The 20711-nt window shown below is 41.7% G+C and overlaps 1 protein-coding gene across 3 annotated transcripts in view; it reads right to left on the bottom strand.

Annotated features, from left to right (window-relative positions):
• LOC137149665 (insulin-like growth factor 1 receptor) overlaps nt 1–15543 on the bottom strand; it is a 267209-nt gene extending 251666 nt beyond the window's left edge. For all 3 annotated transcript variants that reach the window (XM_067543216.1, XM_067543217.1, XM_067543218.1), the window contains exon 1: nt 14210–15543. In XM_067543216.1, coding sequence (XP_067399317.1) covers nt 14210–14303 — 94 coding nt within the window. In that variant the 5' untranslated portion in view covers nt 14304–15543. The remainder of the gene's footprint in view (nt 1–14209) is intronic.
• Nucleotides 15544–20711: the final 5168 nt, after the last annotated feature.

Genomic DNA, 20711 nt, shown 5'->3' with positions numbered 1-20711 from the left:
TCACTATCATGTTGGTAAATCACAAGTCAACTACAGTCAGCCCAAAATTCAGCTGTGAAGAGCAACAAATCAGCACAACAGCAATAAAATTTTAAGTTTGACTTACACACCAACAATACTCACTTGCTCAACTGTTCAAGATTTGCTTAGGAAATGGTGCATATTTTAGCACCCTGAAAGAAAGGTACAATTTTACAATTGTCCATTCTCCTCCAAAATAACCCCCAAGCATGTTTAGAATTCCATTTATTAACTTGACAGGAAAGAATAGACAGGAGTTCAGCTATACTATCTAAAATCTATAGCGCCCACACTATCAGATCTCAGTACTTTCGAAGTAAATTTAATCTACACACCAAGGCCCTTTGTGATTCATGGAATCTCCTGATCTTCCCGGGATAAGAAAACGCTCTGATCAGGTTATTAGATTACCCTACCCTTTGTGTAGCCTCCAAGCCAAAAAGGGAGAAGATAAATTTTCATGAAATATAGACTATACTATGCCAATGCACACTATAAAACATTCACACTGATGAAATAACATTGGGGCTTATAAACTCTGAAGGACAGTATGATTACACAAACTCAAACAGCTTCTATCCGTAGGGCGCGCTGTCGCATGCAGAAAAAAAGGCCACTATGTATATAAACAGATGGAACTGGTAGTGCCCATAATGAGTTACACATGGAATTGGTAGTCCCACCTACAGTTAAGGATGTCCATTCTTTGACCCTGCTTTCAGGGCTTATAACTTTGCCAAATGTTAACTATCCATGAAGTTTCCCAGGCCATGACAGCAGAGACTCTCCCCCCATGCTGGCACCCACGCAGCATGGAGAAAAAGAAAGAATCTGACTGATTTGGATGGTGAGCTAGGTTTGCTGGCACCTCCAAAAAACTGAACAAAAAATTTGGTTCAAACCAAAACCTAGAAATACTAGTGAATCAAAAAAGTGGACAAAACAATCAATTCTGGGCCCAATGAAGCAATTGTGTTTCCAGACATTTGTTAAAATAAAAGCAAAGAAAACGAGGTGCTAGAGTCACAAAATGGGTGGAGGAGGAGGAAGTGGGGGTGCCTCTCTTACAATGGCTAGGGCACTCCCCCGGTTCAATTCCATCTTCTGCCTGATGTGGAGAAGGGGTCTCCCACATCACAGGAGTGTGTCCTAACCACTGGGCTATGGGGCAATTAGAGGCAAGTCCCTCATTCTCTCTTGCTGAAGCTGTTCCACTATGTAGAAAGTACCTGAATAATCACTGGGCTAGAGGGAGACAGTGAGGAGTCTATAAGCTCGGTGGCTAGGGCACTCACCTGCAATTGGAAGACAAATTCAATCCCTTCTCCGTATCAGGCAGGGGGGGAACTGAACCCAGTGATCTCAAATCCCAAGTGAGTGCCCTCACCATTGGACTGAAGATTACAAGACAGGCACCACCACCACCTTCTCCTCTGGCCGTGCTGTGAATGGTGCCTATGTCCCAAAAAAATAAAACTTTTGGCCAAAACCATTCACATTATTGTCAGCATTGCATTTTTTGGTGAATAAACTATTTATCCAAAAATAGTAACTAAGCACTATTTGAACGCCACACAGAACTCAATCCCATCACTGCCTCTGACACCGAGTTCCTGTGTGTTGCTGGGCAAGTCACTTGAACCAAACTTTTCACAGCACTAATTGTGTGTTGCTCATTTTCTGAGTTCCCAACTTGAGATACGTGAAGTCTGATTTGCAGAAGTGCTGAGCAGTCCGAGTTGCAAACTGACATTAATGAGAGCTGTGCTCTGAAGATACAAAATGCTACAAAAATTATAAGTACTTTTAAAAAAGTCAGATCCTAAGTGCCTCAAATTCAGCACAAAGAATTAGCTGACACGTGATAATTTTAGTTCTGTCCCTTAGTTCCCCATCTATAAAATGGGTTGTTGCAAAGAAACTCAGTATTTGTGAATCACTTAGATCAGCAGTTCCCAAACGTTTTCCCTGCGTGACCCCGTTTTTAGATATAGTGTGTCCTGCTTTACAAAATGGCCTCTTGGATACTACAGAGATGAGTGTCATAAAAGGCCCATGAGGAGATGAATTCTGTATTCAGGATTTGGAAGTTGTGCAGTAAATAAGGCCTCAGGCCGCACAATGAACGATGAGCATAAAAGAATATTTCATAGTTATACCTTCCGTGAGAACCATCATTTCTGCACAACAAATGAGACAGGGATCCTACTGGAAAAAACCAATGTGTGGTGATGTAATTAAAAACTATTGTAATACGTAAGCACAAGGAGACCGCATTAAGGTTACAAGAGTGACCTTAAAATTAGCATTTCCTAACTTGTGTGCTTAACATGCTTTTAGTGTAGGGTTGGAGTTTGTTTTGGGGTGGGGGTTCCAATAATTTTATAGACTGCCTCCTCATCAGTCAAGACTCCCCAACACCAAATCTCAGTTGTGCTCAGAACAAAATTTTGCACACATCTTGGAATGATTGGTAATACCTTGCTTCATGCTGAAAAAATCTTTTTACTGAAGGTAACAAAAGTCATTCGATGATCTCAACACATTTTAAAAACATTTATGAAATTAAATCACTTAACAGCCCCCAAAAGTCAGCAATTATTCCTATTTTACAAATAGTTACAATGCAAATACATGCAGAGAAATACATTTCTTCCCAACCCCTGTATGCTCTAAGTCTCTGAAGCATGATATTTGACCACCCCCCTATTTTAGCATGCACGACTACCAATATTGTTGCTCATAACATTATCCAGTCCCCTTTTTTAAATCCAGCTGCAATATTTAAACTTGAGACTCTTCCATCGCACTAGTGGACAGACAGAGGCTAATATACTGATGATGACAACAACATCTTGCTGTGTTGTTTTATTTGCTGTTCAAAAAAAACCCAAAGAAGCCCACAATTTATAACTGTCAAAGCAATATTAAAACAGGAACAAATCCGGAGAGGGGAAAAAGGTGAATGCAACTGTGCAGCATAACATCCGATTCAAACATTCCAAGTCTGTCTCTCTCTCTCACGCTCAGACACACTGCACTGTGCTGGGGACAATTTCAAAACGCTACCACCATCTCAGACACTGTCCGCCTGCCCACTGAAATAAGTTATTCTTGTGTTGCTGGGTTTGGGGGGTTTTTTTGTGAAAACATTGGCATCATTTTTTGCCAGGTTAACCAATCCTGACTTCAATCTATTTGGCATTTCTAAAGCATTGCTAATAAAATATAACTGCATTCAAACCTGTACAAAACCTGTTAGTAGCTACAGACCCTTACGGCTAGTCTACACTTAAAACTTACAGCGGCATAGCTGTATTAGCACAGCTGTGCCACTGTAAGAGCGCTTGTGTAGCCATGCTGCATTGGCTGGAGAGAGCTCTCTCGCTGACATAATGAAACCACCTAAACGAGCAATGGTAGCTATGTCGGCGGGAGAGCATCTCCTACCACTATAGAGCCCGGCTGAACTTAGGTCACTCGGGGGGTGTTTTTTTCACATCCCTGAGCAACAAACGTTTTGCTAGAGCAAGTGCTAGTGTAGACAAGGCCTTACACATGATCTTACAAGAGTCCTCCTTACAGGTCAGCATTTAGTCTCTCCAACTGCAGAACGGGCTGTGAAGGAAAATGAGCATCTAACGCAGGAAGTCATCCAAACCTGATGCACAGTAAAGGGACATTTTCAGTCTTGATGCTTCCTGGTTGGTGATTTTTTTAAATATTGTTTAGAGAGATGAAAGAATTGAGAACAGAGATTGCATCGGTTGTCATCACAATTTAACCATAGTCCACATATTTATACAGCGAAACCTCCAAAACAACACTGCATCTGTTAAGATGACCGGGTTCTTCCATGGGACTTCTTCTGTGTTGCAGAATAAGTTGGACATTGTTGCTTTTGAAGTGCTGATTGTGATCCACCCCAAATTCCTTTGTAATCTTCCTCAAAATGTATTGAATTGTGAAGCTGTTCTTCTCTTAGTATGGCTGGGAAACAAAAAGCTAATACATCTCATCACTGGGCAGTTGGCACTAAACCTCTTCTACTGCAAATGCAACATGTTTATTTAAACAATGAGCCACCAGGAAACCAACATTTGATTTCTTAATACATTCAAAGTAAAAAGCATACAAAAACAGAACTCTCTTGCCTAGCTTTACATCTGATACTTTCACAAACCCATCTTCTATAGAAACACTGCAATTCTCCCATTGTCAGGACATTTCTCTGCATTTCTGTTGCAGCTGCATGATAATAATTCTAGCGATTTAGTTTAGGCCTAAAACATGGGGGAGAGGTGTGTTTTACAAGCCTCCTTTTTCAGAATCAGTATGAACAATAAGGTTTGTGCATTTATTAAACGTTCCCTGCCATGGTGAAAATTCGAACAGCATTTTGCTAGCACATGAAAAACAAACAGACAATGAAACTGACAGACAGAATCAAATGAGTTTTTAAATCTAGTTTCTATCCAAAATCTTCTGTCACCTCCAGATTTGCAACTCATGCTGACTCAAAACCTGGCCCTTGAACAAACCTAGGCCAAGTCTCAGGTTTGCAACACCACAAAGCCAGATGAGTTTCTCCCAATTTTGGCATTTCATACACCAATAACCTCCACCCTGGGTCTAGCCAAAAGAAGGACTACAGGAAAAGATGACCAGCCCATTAATAGAAAATTCCTCTCTGCTGGGTTGTCCAGGGCATACCAAAAGGTAGGCTTAAGTTCTAACTACCAGGGATAGGATTGGCAGGCCACTTTGCCTTTGGCATTTTTCTCCGCACTGGCTTACAGGGCTTCCCACTATCCAACCTCATGTAAGAGGAAGAAAGAGAAAGAAAAGCACAATCACACTTGCTAACAACAAATGACATCTGCTTCTGACACTACTGGGAGGTCCCTTCCCTCAGCTCCTCCTGGGAGACCAGATATTCGCAGGGAACCAATTAAAAATACACAGCTATATCAGAAAAAAATTCTCAAACAACCAGAAGCTGGGGGGGAAGGGGGTTAATTACAAACTAATACAGAACCACAAGCTGCTTTCACACTGCTGGAAACAGGAAACAACTGGAGAACAGCCAAAAATTCTCCTGATACTGAGGAGGGATATCACCAAAATTCTGGAAGACTCCCATCTGCTGGAATGGAGAACTACACCAATGCATCTGATTAGGTAGGAATGCATTAAAAAATTTCCTACTCCTATATTGGGTTTCTCCTAAAATCAAAAGTCTCTCTCTGCAGCCTTCCTTTGGGAATGGATCTAATCCCAGTGGAAACCTGTGAAATTTGGGTACACTGGGCAATGATGTTTTAACTACAGGTCAATGCTTGGGGAAAAACAGCAAAGGGGAAATGTCACATCCAGTGATCAAAAGACAAAGTGGGATATTCCACTGATTTCAAACAAGGTAGTTACAATCTAATTTCACTCAGCTGAGTGTTTCACTGTGGCCCACTGTTGCTCTCTGATCACTTGCCTGCTGCATATATTTGCTTCTCCGCCCAATGTGATGCCAGCGCTCACACCTCCTTCAGGTTGCTTCATAGAGTTTACAGTCAGAAGGCAAGGAACCACCAGATGATCTAGTCCAGTGTTTCTCAATTGGTGTTCCGTGGAACCCTGGGGTTCCGCAGGAACACTGTTAGGGTTCCGCAAGCAGCCGTTCTCTGCGCCGCCAAAAAAAGGGAAGATGTCCCGGATTTTTCGGCGGAGGGTATCGAGTGTAAGTGTAATTTAATTTATATTTAATAGAGAAATGCTGACCTAGTTGTTTGTATATAATTTGCTTATTTCGACATTTTTTTTGGCCCCATATGTAAAAATACTGTTAGGAGTTTGGGGGATTCCGCAATTATTTATTGAGTTCAAAAGGGTCCGTGGCCAAATTTAATTGAGAAACACTGATCTAGTCTTACCTCCTATACAACAGACGCTTTTAAGAGTGAAGGCTCTCCCTCTGCACAGAGCAAGCTGAGGGGGTGAAGAGATGGAAGCAGCAGGAGGGGATAAACCTATCATTTGTATTAGGGCAGAGTTTGAAAGATGAGACAGCCCCTAAGCAAAAGCCAGTACAAAAGATGAAAGAGAGCCTCACCGATGAGATCCAAGGACAAGGCCCTGTTGAGAAGTCCAAACCATCCCTCTTTCAACAGCGTAATGGAGGTGATTCTGAGATTCCTACCAGGCTCCTGTTCCTGTTTGGGGATGTCAAGTTTCTTCCATGAGTGGTGGTCCTCAACTGGAACCACCTGACCCCAGCATCACATCCTTCTGACAAATTGAAAACAGCCCTCCCATTTCCCTAACACCTCCTGGCTATTTTGGGGACAGGGTTGCTACAACACCACACCCCATTTTGGTGGTCTTCCTCCCCATGAATAGCTTCAGCACCTGCCTAGGCTCATAGCTTTCCCAGAGTGAAACTGATTTAACTCTTGCCAGTTTCATCACTGCCCACTGATTTCCCAATAGCTAAAGTGAAACAGATTAGAACTGTGTTAACTTCAAAGTATCTCTGTTAAAGAAATAATGAGGCGTCTGTTGGCATGCTCCAGAAAAACAGCACTGAATCAAACCATGTTCAGGAAAGTTGTTTTTGCAACCACAGGCGCTGAAAACAAGCACTCTGCCCTATTTCTTTCTTTTTTAATCAAAAGTTTAAGTTCTGTAGATACATCCATCATAGTTTCCTACAGATGGACACTCACAAGGAGACTTCTTAAGCCCTATATAAGGGTCCATCCAGTTTCAGCAGGGTCTAAAAGCTAACTGGATGTGGTGGTCTACCAGACATATGGGGAAACAGATGTATTACCAACAAGATGATGTTATCACAAAAAACACCACCACAAATTAACAAAAAACACACACCATTAAGGTAAAATATGAAGTTACCTCCACAATACCTTATCACAACACAGAACTGAGATATCCCGCTGCTCCTTTACATAGTTGTATGTATAAAACACCCATTCCTCCCCTCTCTCCCCCCCCTCCCCCACACGCTTAATTAACATTTTTCAAATATGGTTTGTGTATGACTAATTTTAATCATGGGTTGAACCCGAGCCCATTACCCCATCTGACACTTTGTGCAGTTTGCCTTTTACAAGGAAAGCATCAAAATAGAACAAATCTTGAATATAACAATGAAAACATACTTTATACTCTTGACTAATTCAGACTTGCATACTCACCACTGATGTATTACAACAGCATCTGAAACTAAAAACACTTCGAAAAATGCATCATCTTTGCTCTAATTTATGGATGTTCTCTTACCATAAAGCCATTTGTTTTAAAACTGTTTGATATATTTGTAATACAGTATCATGAATAAAAAAAGTAATTTGTATAAACCCAGCATATAAATGTAACAGCAGATACAGTACATCTGATTCAAACAGATTGTGCTGATAAAGTTTAGCTATCAAGGGACAAAGGAATACTTGAACTCTTTCAGATCATGCTCTGAAAACTTCCAGCAACCCTGAACTTCAGAAATCCTTCCCTTGTTTCTGAAAACACTGGAGTATTTGCTTCAACATGAAGAGATCACAAGTTACACAAACTTCCACTGAAAATCTAAATTATTCAAATAATGGAAGGTGTGGTTGGAGAAAATAAGGAAAGTTAGCACACCACGAATTAAAGAAAAAACCCAACAGCACAGTCACACAAGTTTATCTCTATAATTAGAAGACCCCCTACATGATCTATACGCTCCCACATTTTGACACACACCCTTTTTCCTCCTTTCCAAAATAAAAATAGTACAGCATCCTAAGAATTTTTTTAAAACTATCTGCTAAGAGAGAGGACTCTGATCAGAGCCGATGTTCCCACTTCTAAGTAAACGGAGCTATCTTTATAGCATGTAATGGCACCAATAACAGGTTTGCAGATAACACTCTCCCTGACCCGTCACAGTGCTATTTCAATAAAAAATATTCTCTTTGCTGGCATCATGTGGGAGATGAACTCATCCAAAAACAAGTGTCTTTACAAACTAAACCATTACCACCAACATTAACTCCTGCAGTAGCAAAAAAACTAAACAACATCTTAAGTAGTACTTATTTAATCTACCGTTACAGTACAGAAATATAGTAACAGCTTATGTTAATTCCCTGATGGAAAGAAGCTTCTCCCTCTTTTGTGTAAGACGTGCACCTTTATTCAAAGAAGTCTGAACAAAACAGTGTCTGTAGATGTGGTATTTAAAACACAAACTTGTCATCAAAGAAACATATTAACCAGTTCGTTCCTCTAATTAGAGGAATAAGTTATATTAAAATTTGCAGTAAAATTATACCATGTTCCTACAAGGGAGTATTCTCACAGCACTTTCAAGGCTTATTTATCCCTGCATTTCTGTTTAAGTATGATCATACTGCATCAATTAGGAGTAAGGGGCTTACTGGGTGGATGCGTGAAAAATTCATAGATATTAAACATGCTGAAAGGCTGGAAGTCATCAACAAAACTAGCCTGAAAGTCACCAAGAGACAATGATGCATACTGATGTACCTAATGTCTGAGCAAAACGACAAAGGCACAATTTGTTAACAGGAGAGTTTGATCTTTTTGAAAAATCAAAACAGTGACTATTTAGATTAGATGAACATCAAGACTTTAACATGAGGGCTTCTTAACAGTTTTTTGCCAAAAGCAAACCGGTATGTTTTCTTTTGTAAACATACCTATAAAATACATATAATGCATATTTTAAGTCAATTTTCGCTTTCAGCAGACTAACAAATTTTACGTCGTCTTGTATTTGTACTCTAGAAGTTGCCTGTACCTTGAAGCTTAATCAGTGATTTAACAAACAGATCTAGAGGGTTTGCTTAGATTTAGTATTTGTGAACATTAATTAAACCACCTGCAAAATACTATTTGAGCAAAATCTAAAAGACACTCAACCAGCATCAGGTTTTGGTAAGAGATTTAGCTCCCTAATAAACTGAAATGTTATCAAACTCTCCTTTCCAACACCTTTAAAAAAATATAGCAGCCTTGCCTGCCTTGAACAACTTTTTAACCTGTTTATGACTTGAGGAGTTTGTAAAGTTCTAGCCCATTTACAGAGCACATAGAACATTCATTCATATTATACACCTATACTGTTATTCATTTGCCTGTCTTCAAAGTCAGTCCCAGACAGTTTTGGATATACAGTACTATGAAATCTGTTCCGATCTTGAACTCAGATAGCACATGCTGCAACCTGGCTAAGAAAACAGTTATCAAAGCAAGATGGCTAAACACCACAAATGTTCCTTCTTATGAACTATTTGTTGATTTCTGCTTTTGTGCAATAAAAAGGTTTTGGAAACTTCCTTTTTTAAAATGGTTTTCATAGTTCATAAAAGCCAATCCAACTAACATAAAGGAAGCCTGCCTACACAACTTACTGTGTTAGGAAAATTATAAATGTCAAAAACATTAAAACAGCAAAAACACTTCTACCTTTCAAAATAATCATTGCATTCCAAGTGTTTTTTGAATCTGGAATTGTAGCAGAAAGTCTATTATCTAAGAAACCTTAGAAAAAGTCCAGCCTTTGTTAGAAAGACCTGCAATAAACTGATATCACACATACTTGCAAACAACTTTAACCATCACTCAAAACACTTGATATACAATATTCTACAATACAGCTCAAGTCCTTTTTTAAATTTAGGAACATACAGTCAGCAGGTTTTTCTATACCTAATTGCATTTGCCACTGTTGAAGTTTGCATTAAGCCAGCTGCTATTTGGAAACACTTCATGGTCTTACCTAATACAGAAGATCTATACTAAAATTAAAGTAGGAGATTATTTATTAAGGTTGGAAACCAAAGTTTAAGGGATGATTTCAAAGGTTTGCAGTGTTTCCTCAGTTTAGGTGACATCTTAATATTACAAGAGAGGAAGAGATAAATAAGCCTTTAATGTCTTTAACACCTTACCTTATTGATGAAATTCAACATTTTGTGACAAGGTACAGAGAATACATGCAAACTATTTTCTGCTTAGTAAATTCATTACAGATTTTTGGGGGAATATTTTTATTGCTTTAAATAATGTTACTCAATTTAGTTTGTAAACAATCCTGCTGTACACATCATACATGACTATCTAAACAGTTGAAAGAAAATTGATTTCCTTGAAAGATCATGAAGTGATCAAAAAGTATAAAGAACAGTTTGTTTTTACACAGAATTTGTACCTCCTAAACTTTAAGAGCAGGAGGGATGTTTATTACTATGAAATTTCTGTTCACAAAATTATATATACTCTCTGCAATATCACTGAACATTTTAATCCATCAACCATCTTCTCTCAACTCACCAAATGAAAACTTTCAATGGCCACCAGTAAATTTGGAATCTACTACAAAAGCATGAAAAACTGATTTTAAAAAGTTCCTGATCAATGCTACTGTAGTTTTAAAAGCACAATTACAATTTCAGTCCAATAATATATCCCTAAAAATATGGTATAGTATTTTAATCAAATCAAAATGATGCAGACTGAAGAAGAGACATTTTATTAAGTGGAAGAGAAATGACTATGTCCTTAAATGTAAATTTAGTAAAGCCAAAAAACATCTGAAACAATTTAATTCCACCCTAAGTAAAGTACATTGATCTAAACTTGCTATTTAACAGTGTAAAGCGACAAAAAACAGCAGGTTTTTCTTCTTGTGGAAACTTTAAACCTATATGCTTTAAAGAACCAAATCTAGTGTGCAGAAAATTAAAGGTAGAAACAAATGATTAGACTTGCATTTTAGAGTAATTCTGACTTTAGTTTTAACAATGAAGATTGAATGTTACTAGAAATACATGTCAGACTTTCACTTGGTTGTTTATAGAATCCATACTATTTTGTTAACAGCAAAAAACTCATTTTTTCTCTTCCACTGAAGCTAAAACCATTTGATTTTATTCCTCACTCTTTTCAGCCTTTTTTCCTCCTCCACTTGTACTAACAATATTTTTTTCATTAGTTATTTAGTCAAACTCCTTAGTTGGATTCCCTTTACTTTACAGGAAGAAAAACATTTTTCTACAATTAAACCAGCAACTACGCATCCTCATTCCATAACAGTTCCTATGTTCACATTTTAACACATTCTGCTTCATATTAACATCATCATCATTCCTAACCCTAAGCTAATGATTCATACAACCCTTTGTCCTGACTCTGGTACTAAAATGATGTATGTAACATGTGCCTTTACACTTTTTGTTGGTGTTAGCATTGATTAGCTCACTGTTTCTTCCTATGGACGCTAATCATAATCATCTATTGATAACCTGTAAAATATTCCTTCTCTCTTATTTCCAGTATACTGGATTAACATTAATTCCTTGAACACTGAAACATTTCATATTCAGTACCTAACCTGCCCAAAGAATTATGTAACTCACTTAAACTAATCATCTATTCTTATCACAAAGCATATTGGGAGATAATGACGTTCATGCTACACACGTGCAGTGAGTACATTCATCAGGATTTTTTACTACGCATCCTAAAATATGGATCCAAAGACGCCAGCATGTACTATTGTTAATAAACATTTGAAATGTAAAATGTAGGCTGTATGTATGGAATAATGCTCAAAGCCAAGGTAAACAGATTCATTTACATAGTTTTGGATCCAAAGCAGCATTACACCAGGTATCATACTAATGGTATTTTTATTTTGGGTGTCTAATTTTTAAGGCACTCCTTTCTGCTTTTTTTCTCCATTAAAACCCTAACATAAGGAAACTACAGACAAATTTCAATATGCTCAATATTGGTGATCTTACACAGAAAAACAAGGACATTCTGAGTTTAAGGTGCATCTTAAACCTGCCTCAAGGTTTGAAGGGTCTCGCCCAACACCTGGCCATCTTACATACCACATGAGCTACTACACCTGTGCACAAAGTTTCTCTCAGTTATGGATTTCTTCGCTCTTCTGACAAAACATTGGTATACTGTGAATATCTTTTCTCTGTGTGTTGCTGATCGGAACTTTTCCTTTTAAAGTACTTGCATTTTAAAGATTTGTTTTGGTCATTAAATCTCATCTTACTGATTTATTATTAATTATTAAAGAATTTGTTTTTCTTCCTGTTGTAACTCCTGTGTATTCCTATTTAGGAATGCCTTGTTGTTTGACCAGAAATGGAAGTGCCTTTTAGCTCTGACATTATGTATGAAAAAATAAAAATAAGATTAATCTTCCTTCCACTATTTTGAGTAGAGGAAAGAATATGAAGTGATGCAAACCATCTGTCTGGGGGTCATTTTTTCCCCTAACAGCAAAATTCTTTCAGTAATAACTAGTGAAAACAATGGCTAAAAAATTGCAAACTACAAAGCCATCAAAATTAGAGGCAATATTCAGCTAAGACAAGCATCTCAGCTTATTTTGTCATACTGAAATGCCTGGATCTTCCTCAAAATAAAATATTTCATGCCAGATGTTAACTGAATCATTTTAGCTAGATGGCCCAAACAAACATTTCAAAGGAGTGAAAAAGAAAATCTAATGTGTTGCTACTGCCTGTATTCAGAGAATGTTTCTCCTGTCAACCACTTTTATTTGAAAATTTTCTGGACTTGGAAATAGAAATGATTTAAGAACACAGGTCCGGTGTTTTTTTCTTAAACTGATAGAATAAAAGTTTAATTTTTTACACCTATCATTAATCATTGTTTACCTTGATTCTTCTAGCTACCACACCATCTCACAGAAAAAAGCAAGCACTGACTGTTTTGTTTTCAATCCTAAGGATCAATCACCTCTCTCAAAAGCAGTTCTAGCTAAAAGGTTCAACTTATCCAAAAAAGAAAACTCTCCCAACCTTTACTGGCCCAGGATTTACAATGTTAAAGGCAAAGCTGTGCCCTGACTTTTAAAAGAGTTAATTGGCATTCACTGTCCAACGACATACAATATTACTCAACATGCCTTACAGATTCCCATCTACCCTATCCTTGTCCAAAACATTTCTACAACTGGTTTAACTGCTGGTCCATCCAAATAAGTTATTTTTCAACCAAAAACTACCACTTAAAGGTTTGTAGGTATATTTTTGGTTTTTTTAAGTCTCGGGAATTCTTTCCTCATTTTGGAATGGAAGAAATGCACTCTCTCCTCCGCACACCTTTTCAAAAACAACTGGTTCTGTTGATCAGGGGTTAGAGATGTTTTTAAAAAGTTAAACCATTCAGCTAGTAGGAACGGATCTAGCAACAAAGAAACCTCCTGTCTGCACAAACACTGCAAGACAAACAGAGGGAGATCGAGCACAATGTTAAAGTGGTTGAACTAAAAAAAAACCCCAAATATCCCCACCGTCCACTGCCAAAAACTGGAGGGAAGGTTAAACGTAATTTTAGGGGGCCAGCCATCCCATCTGAACAACAAAACAAAAGAAAATTGATCATCAGCACCGGATTCCTATGTTGCTAACTACAATCTAGTCCATCTCAGCTCCCACCCCCGCCTTCTATTTTCCCCTGCAACCAAAGGTTTGAAATCGGGGCTTTTGCAACTCCCAAAGAACACGGACAGACACTGCGATTCCGAAAAGATGAGCGGCAGCAAGATCCAGCCCAGACAGCTTTGTGCACTGGAAACGTAAGCCTTTGCAGAGCGCGCACACAAGGATCCACGTTTTCCACAACGCGGAGTTTAAACACACAGAGAAGGGAACAACTCAGGCTCTTTTAAGGAAGCAAGCGCAGAACCGCAGCTCGGGGTAGAATACAGCTTCTCGTGTACGGATGTCGTCGTCTTTAAATCGCTAAGCCTTCCAGTCCGCCCCCCGCTACAAGCTGGCTCTCTCTCTCTCTCTAGAACACGAAGGGGAGATGAGTGCTGTCCGTGTGTGCACAGATAACCCTTGCACCTCGCTGGAGCCCAAGCAGGGGACGCCACGGTTTGCAGCACACACACACACACACACACACACAATGCAACCTGCGGGAGCAGGGGGCGTTAAGACATGGCAAGCAGCCGTGGCTAGGGCTCGTCTAGAGACGGGAAAGCTTCTCAGCTCCGGCCGAGTCCCAGACGAGCGAGAAGCGCCCCCAGGGAGGCGACGGAGAGAGCAGCCGAGCTCAGGGCAGCGCATGGGGCGAGGAGCGGATCCACCCCCGGGCACCACCCCCGGGCACTCACCTTCCCCACGGGCTGCCCACAGCCCCAGCGCGGCCAGGCAGAGCAGAGACCCGCACAGCACGGCCGGCGCCCCTCCTCCGGCGCCAGGCGGCATTCCTCGGCTTCTTCCCGCTGCAGACCCCGCTCTCCGCACACCGCCGGGAGCCGCGGGGGAGGCCTAGGCGGAGGGGGGTCACGGCACACCCCCCGCGCACACACACACGCACCCGCGGGTCTCTCTCCCTAGCCGCTGAGGTGCCGGGCCAAGCCCCAGGGACGAGGCTGCGATGCCGGGCGCGGCTCCCCAGCCCGGCGCTGCGGGGGCTCAGCGCTGCCCGCAGGGCTGCCGGGGGCGCAGAAGGGCCCGGCCCGAGGCACGCGGGGGCCGCCGGCCCGGATCTGCAGCCTCCATTTGCAAACGCCGCCCGGGCGCAGCGCGCGCGCACACAGACACACACACACAGAGACACACACACACACACACAGACACACACTGGGTGGGAGAGCGGGGGAGGGGATCCAACGCACTGGTAGCGGGGAGGGAACACACTGCAGCGGATTCCCCGAGGCAGGGTTGCTCCGGAGGGTTCCCGCCTTCAATCTTCGCCCCAACACAACACCCCGCCCCCCGCGTCCGGGGGAGCCGCAGACCCTAAAAATGCGGAGTAGAAATGAACCGAAGGGGCTTCCCCCGCCCGTCCTCTCCTGGGTGCTGCTGCCACGGGCTCCTTCGCCCCCCAAATGCAGGACAGACACACACACAGACAGACAGACGCGCGCAGCGGCAGCAGGGAGAGCTCAGCAGCTCCACACTTCGCCGCGCCTCCCTGCTCGCGGCGGCTTGTCCACGGCACAAAACCCCGCCGAGGCGAGCCCGGGGGCGGCGCGCTGCAGCCCGTCTCCGAGCGGGGCACGGCGGCCGGCCGGCTGAAGGTCACAGCCCAGGCGCTCGCTGCACCGGCTCCGTCGTTCCGTCCGAGGGGAGGGAGGCCCCGCTGCCCTGCCCTGCCCTGGCTCCGTGGCTGCTCCCCGCAGCAGGGCTTGCACCGCGGCGGCTGCTCGCTCCCCCCGCCCGCCCGGCGCAGCGCAGCGCTCGCGCTAAGGCTGGTAAACAAGAGGCGCCCGCGGCTGCTGCACGGGGACTGGGGAGGGGGCGCGGCGAGAAAGGCGCGCACGCGCTCAGCGGCGGAGGAGGGCGCCCGGCCGGCAGCGGGGGGGGACGAGCGCGAGGCAAAAAGAGCAGAGCGGGATCGCCGGCGCCGCGCGGAGCCGAGCCGAGCCCATCCCGGCGGCGGAGGCGCGGCACGCGGCCCCTGCTGCATCCCTGGGCCACTGATGTCCCCGCGCGCTGCTGCTGCTGCTGCCGCCGCCGCCTTGCTCCAGTGCTGGGAGCTGCGGGCTCCTCCCTGCCCCTCTGGGTCTGCCCCATGCCACATGCTGGGCGTGCACAGCTGCCGGCAGCCCCCAACCCCTGGGCCATGCCTTGGTCGCCTGCTGCATCCCAGTGCCAGGCTAGGAGGAATCGCATTGTGCCTGACTTGCAGCGGCTCGGTGAGCCAGTGTGTTTGTTTTTCAAAGGCTGCCGCTTGTGCTCTGGAATCTGCTGGGGCGGGGGGAGAGACCGCAGGGAAGCCCGCATGGTTGCAAAGGAAACCTTCAGAACGTGAAGAGTGGAAACCAATGCACGGATGTCTTTGTGTCTGCCAGGCAGCCCTGCAGGCTCAGTCACTTCTGCACGCACTCAGGAGTTAGTCTCCTGTATCCCAAAGCAAGACCTAGCCCTCTCGCATCCGCAACATGCATCCCTACAAGGCTGTCTCAGTTTGAATGAGGGAGATTTGTAAAGACACGTTGAAGTGAAATGTCAAATGTCTTATTGATGCAAGTAGATTGCAACCAAAAACCCAAATCTTTCATCAAAAGAAGGAAAATGCTTTAAAGTGTATTCTAAATTAAGGTATCCATGCCCCCATGCAGCACAACCCTCTAGATTCTTACTTCTCTACGCCCCTTTGCTTTGCCCTCAGTGCCATAGCACCTAAATACCTCCATCTCTTACTGACACAAAATTCTGGTAAAACTGAAAAAAATTCCATTGTAAATTCAAAAACTATCCCGTTTCTAGATGGATCTCCTCTCAAAAGCTCCCTTTCTTGCAGCGGTTGCAAAAAATGCATGCAAACTTTTTTAAGCTGCTAAAAAAGTCAACATAAAAGACAAAAAATCATCCTCCATAGATTTGATTCTTACATGCTTTATTTACTTATTTATTACATTGATATGCTTTTAAATGATTTGCTCAATTTTTGTGCATTGAAGATGGTAGCTAATAACCACAGCTTGAAGTTCTTGGCTTGTACAGGTAAGGGAGAAGACGAGAAGGGTAAGAGAAGAATTGAGCGTTCAAGTTGTTGGGCTCACCTGAGACAAGAAACCAAGGAAGAATTTGTCCCCAAAGTACTACAGCATATTCATACACTGACAACTTAAATACAATTAATTAAAATACTATAATGAACTGACTAGTCCATGCAAGGGTTTCTATCACTTCTCACTATTAGAATTAGAACTAAATTGTATGTCATCTGCCCTCCATTGATAATAGTTAATGGATGGTCTCCTTTAGCACCAAGGTTAAGGCTTTGTGCTTTTTTGGAATAAGAGAATGTGGGTTCTATCCCCACTGTTACAGTGATGCTCCTAGCAGCTATGCTGCATAGCACACTGATGTCCCAGGTAATCACAGATTTCTTGCAATACTTTGACATACTGAGCTACGAAATGTGGCTGAAGTATAAAATGGCAGAAACCTGAGACATTTTTGAGCATTAGATGTAATATTATACAATAAAGCTACATTTTAAAAAGTGATATTTTTGCATGGTTAATGCAAATGGCAAAGTTAAGGCTGCACATTTAACATTAACTCTGCCCCTTGCGTATATGTTATATTATGATACAGTCTTTAATTATGTTATCATGCCATTTTTTAGATACACACAGTCTTCTTGTAATCTGATTTTGTTCTTGTGTGGTTGCTCTGTTTTCATTGTTATAATGGTCCAGTTTATCATTATTGACTTCAACAGAGAGACTCCAGCATCCAAATCCCCTAGGCAACTTTGAAAATCTCCATCGTAGACTTGAGGTTTGATCCTGTACCACCGAAGTCCATGGGAGCTTTGCTATTAAGTTCAATGGCAGCAGGGTCAGACTCTCTATATGATAAACTCTCTTCTCTTTAAGGTCCGTATTTTAATATGTAGTCAGCACTCATGAGCTGTATATTTTCCTTCAAACACAGCTCTCCATGAGGGAAATTCAGGAGATGAGCCAGTTAACTATGAAACTATCATTGCTGCACACATGTGCAGCACAGATGTTCTTAGGTGCAATTCAATGATTAGGCAGTTAACTTTGAAACTCATTCAGATACAAGCTTAGTAGCATATATATCAGCAAATGTTCAGTATTTCTCAGTGTAGTCATGCTTACTACCCAGTACAGTGCGTTGTACAGTACAGTGTGTGCCTACCACTGACTGTCTGGTATACATAGTGAAGTACCCAACTCTTCACTTTGCTGCATGTGGGATATCTAAGATTATAGAATGGTCTGTTTATTAGTGTGTTTTAGTTGGGAACTAATGTGTGATCATGTCATGTAAGACTGTATTGAAATTACACATAGATATAAAAGGTTACACATATAAAGGTGTAAAAGGTTACACATATAAAAGTTACACATATATAAAAGGTTGGTTATGTACCCAACACTAATTAATTATTATTATTTATTTGGATTACCATAGTGCCCAGACCAGGACCCCATTGTGCTAGGCGATGTACAAACATAGAACAAAAAGATGATCCCTGCCCCAAACAGTTTACAATCTCAGTAATGTTAACTCTGTCATTTCCTGACTCTAGAGTTCTTAACAGTGCAGCCTGAAGGCCCTCTTAATATAGCTTTTTATGGAATTTCCAATCGCCTTATAAAAGAAAAAAAAAAAGAAGCTCTCCACTCTGCAAGACTTCACAGCTCTGCTGACTTGCAACAAATTATACGCAGTGTAGTTGTAGCAGGGTCAGTCCCAGGATATTAGTGAGACAAGGTGGGTGAGGCAATGTCTTTTACTGGACCAAACTTCTGTTGGTGAAAGAGACAAAGACATGAAGAAGACCTCTGTGTGGCTCGAAAGCTTCTCTCTCTTGATCTAATAAAAGATATTACCTCACCCACCTTGTCTCTTTGCAACAAATTGGCAATAGTGCATATAAATTCCATTATTTGGAACTATTTGTCTAGATGCCACCAGAACGTCCTTGTCTTGTGCACTTTGAGGTCCACAGGAGGAAGCCCAGAACTGTAAAGAACCTTCCCTAAGTTCTGTCTAGCTCCTAAGTTGTAGCAGGGAAGGGTTCCTTCCTGCAAGCTTCACAAAATGTTCAACTGCCGTCACTACTCCTTCACCTCTTGCATTATGTCCCTAAGTTAATTGGGCATTCATACACATTGAAGCCTTCCTTAAATTCACACTTTGGACCAGAATCTGCCACCCTTCGGTTAACATCTTACTCTTAAGAGTAGTCCTATTCATTACAATGGGAATTCTTGCAAAATAAAGTGCTACTCAGCATGCATAAGAATGGCAGAATTGGACCCGTAGTAAGCTTGGTGAAAATTTCCATGAAAACTGTGCTTCACAGGTGTCATATTAAATTTTCAGGGGTTATAACTTAGCTATATCAAAGCCAATTTGTGCTAGAACATTCAAAGGCACTTTTCCACGATGAGGTCTATTTCCTGGTCAATTTTCTGCTCCCCATCATTTTTGTCTGTAGAGCTATTCAAGATAGATAGATAGATAGATAGGCAGTAAAATCCACTTTTCCATCTGAGAGTCAAACTCTGTCATCCTGACCCATGCTGAGTGGCACTTTACCATGTAAAGAGTCCCACTGGCCTGACCTTCTTCTTGTACTCAAACTTTATTTAAAAACCCCACAACCTTATGGACAGAAAAATTCAGCCCCAAAGGTCAAAGTTTCAGAAATGGATGAGCAACTAAAAACAGGTGGTTGGAATGGAGAAAGTTATATAATCTTAATTATAGTAATTTGCACTGTCACACATCAAGTATCTGCTCAGGAGAGGGCTTCCTGGTACAGTTTCTTTTATCCTCTGTGCCTATTTGTAATTGTTGTCTAACCTTGATTTGGTCTAATGATGCTTCCTATTTTCTTCTAAACTCTGTTCATTTTGTTACCTTGTACATCCTAACTCTCCTCCATCGGATTTGTCCACCTGGTATATCTTCTCTGATACGTGGACTGTAAATTCCCTGGCGCAGGGACTATCTTTGTTATTTTATCTGCACAATTACTAGTCCCATGGGCCCTGATACTTGATTGGGGTTCTTAGGTGTTACCATAAATAAATTATAAAAATAATTAATGCCACATAGGTGTACAAAGCCCCTAGGCTTATACACAGTTTTTCTACATAACTTTTTAATGGAAAGTCTATATTATAATTTCTGATGGTGTGAGAAAGTATTTTTCTTGTGAATCTACAGATTTTGGATGCTGGGGATAGAAAATTACTCTTGGTTTCAATCTTTTTTCTATCATGTTGGTTGTATAGTCACTCTTCCTCGCATTTACACTTGAGTTTTATGCTTGCTTTCTTTCCACCTGTGGTTTATTGTCCCTGAGATTCACTGACGGATAGAAAGACATACCTAAACAGACCCACAAAAGCAGACCTGATCCTCTAAAATGTGCTGCAAAATACCACCAGCATACTTGCATCCTCTTTAAAACGCCACTCAGGTGGAAAAAATCAAGGGATTGTGCAGGTAGGGATGAAATGAGACAGTTAAGAGTCACAGAACCTGGTCTCCATGTATATCAACCCTTGGCTAATACCCTAATACTCAGCCATATTTTAATTTTAACAGCAACCTTGCCATTGCTTTGTGGGGCCATGAATGAAGTGGAGGGAGACAAGTATTTTCATTGCCTACACTCTAATTCTTCACATAGGACTCACTAGACTTTATTTTGGCTTCTGTAGCACTTTCAGGGCAGACTGACCTCTTTACCAAACTCTAGCTAGTAGTAACCTTTCAAAGTATGAACAATCTGTACTTCTAGCATAGGAGAAGAGGGAATACATTTAATTGACTTTCCTCCTAACCTCTTCCTATCCTCTTCCGAATTTATCAGCTTCTCAGGACACTGGGCCAGAATCAAGCTGCAGTGTATGATTTCTCCATACCAGCTTGAGATGCTCTCACTGTAAGTGTTTCCCTGCAGCTCACACACACACATGCACACAAAGGACCAATAACCCCTAACTTTCTTCTATACTCTAGCAGACACAGGTAATGAACACTATAGCTAAGATTAGATTCAACTTCCATTCTAAGCCATCATCTTTTCCAGTTGCTCAGAAATTAGCAGGCAGGCTACATTTTTCAGGCTTCATCTCAGGTTAAAAGTATAGAAAGTCTGAGCTA

This window comes from Emydura macquarii, unplaced genomic scaffold (assembly GCF_026122565.2).
Source record: "Emydura macquarii macquarii isolate MOO-44397 ecotype Brisbane River unplaced genomic scaffold, CSIRO-AGI_Emac_v2 contig_799, whole genome shotgun sequence".
NCBI classification, from domain to species: Eukaryota; Metazoa; Chordata; order Testudines; family Chelidae; genus Emydura; species Emydura macquarii.
This window is presented reverse-complemented; position numbering and strand designations above follow the sequence as displayed.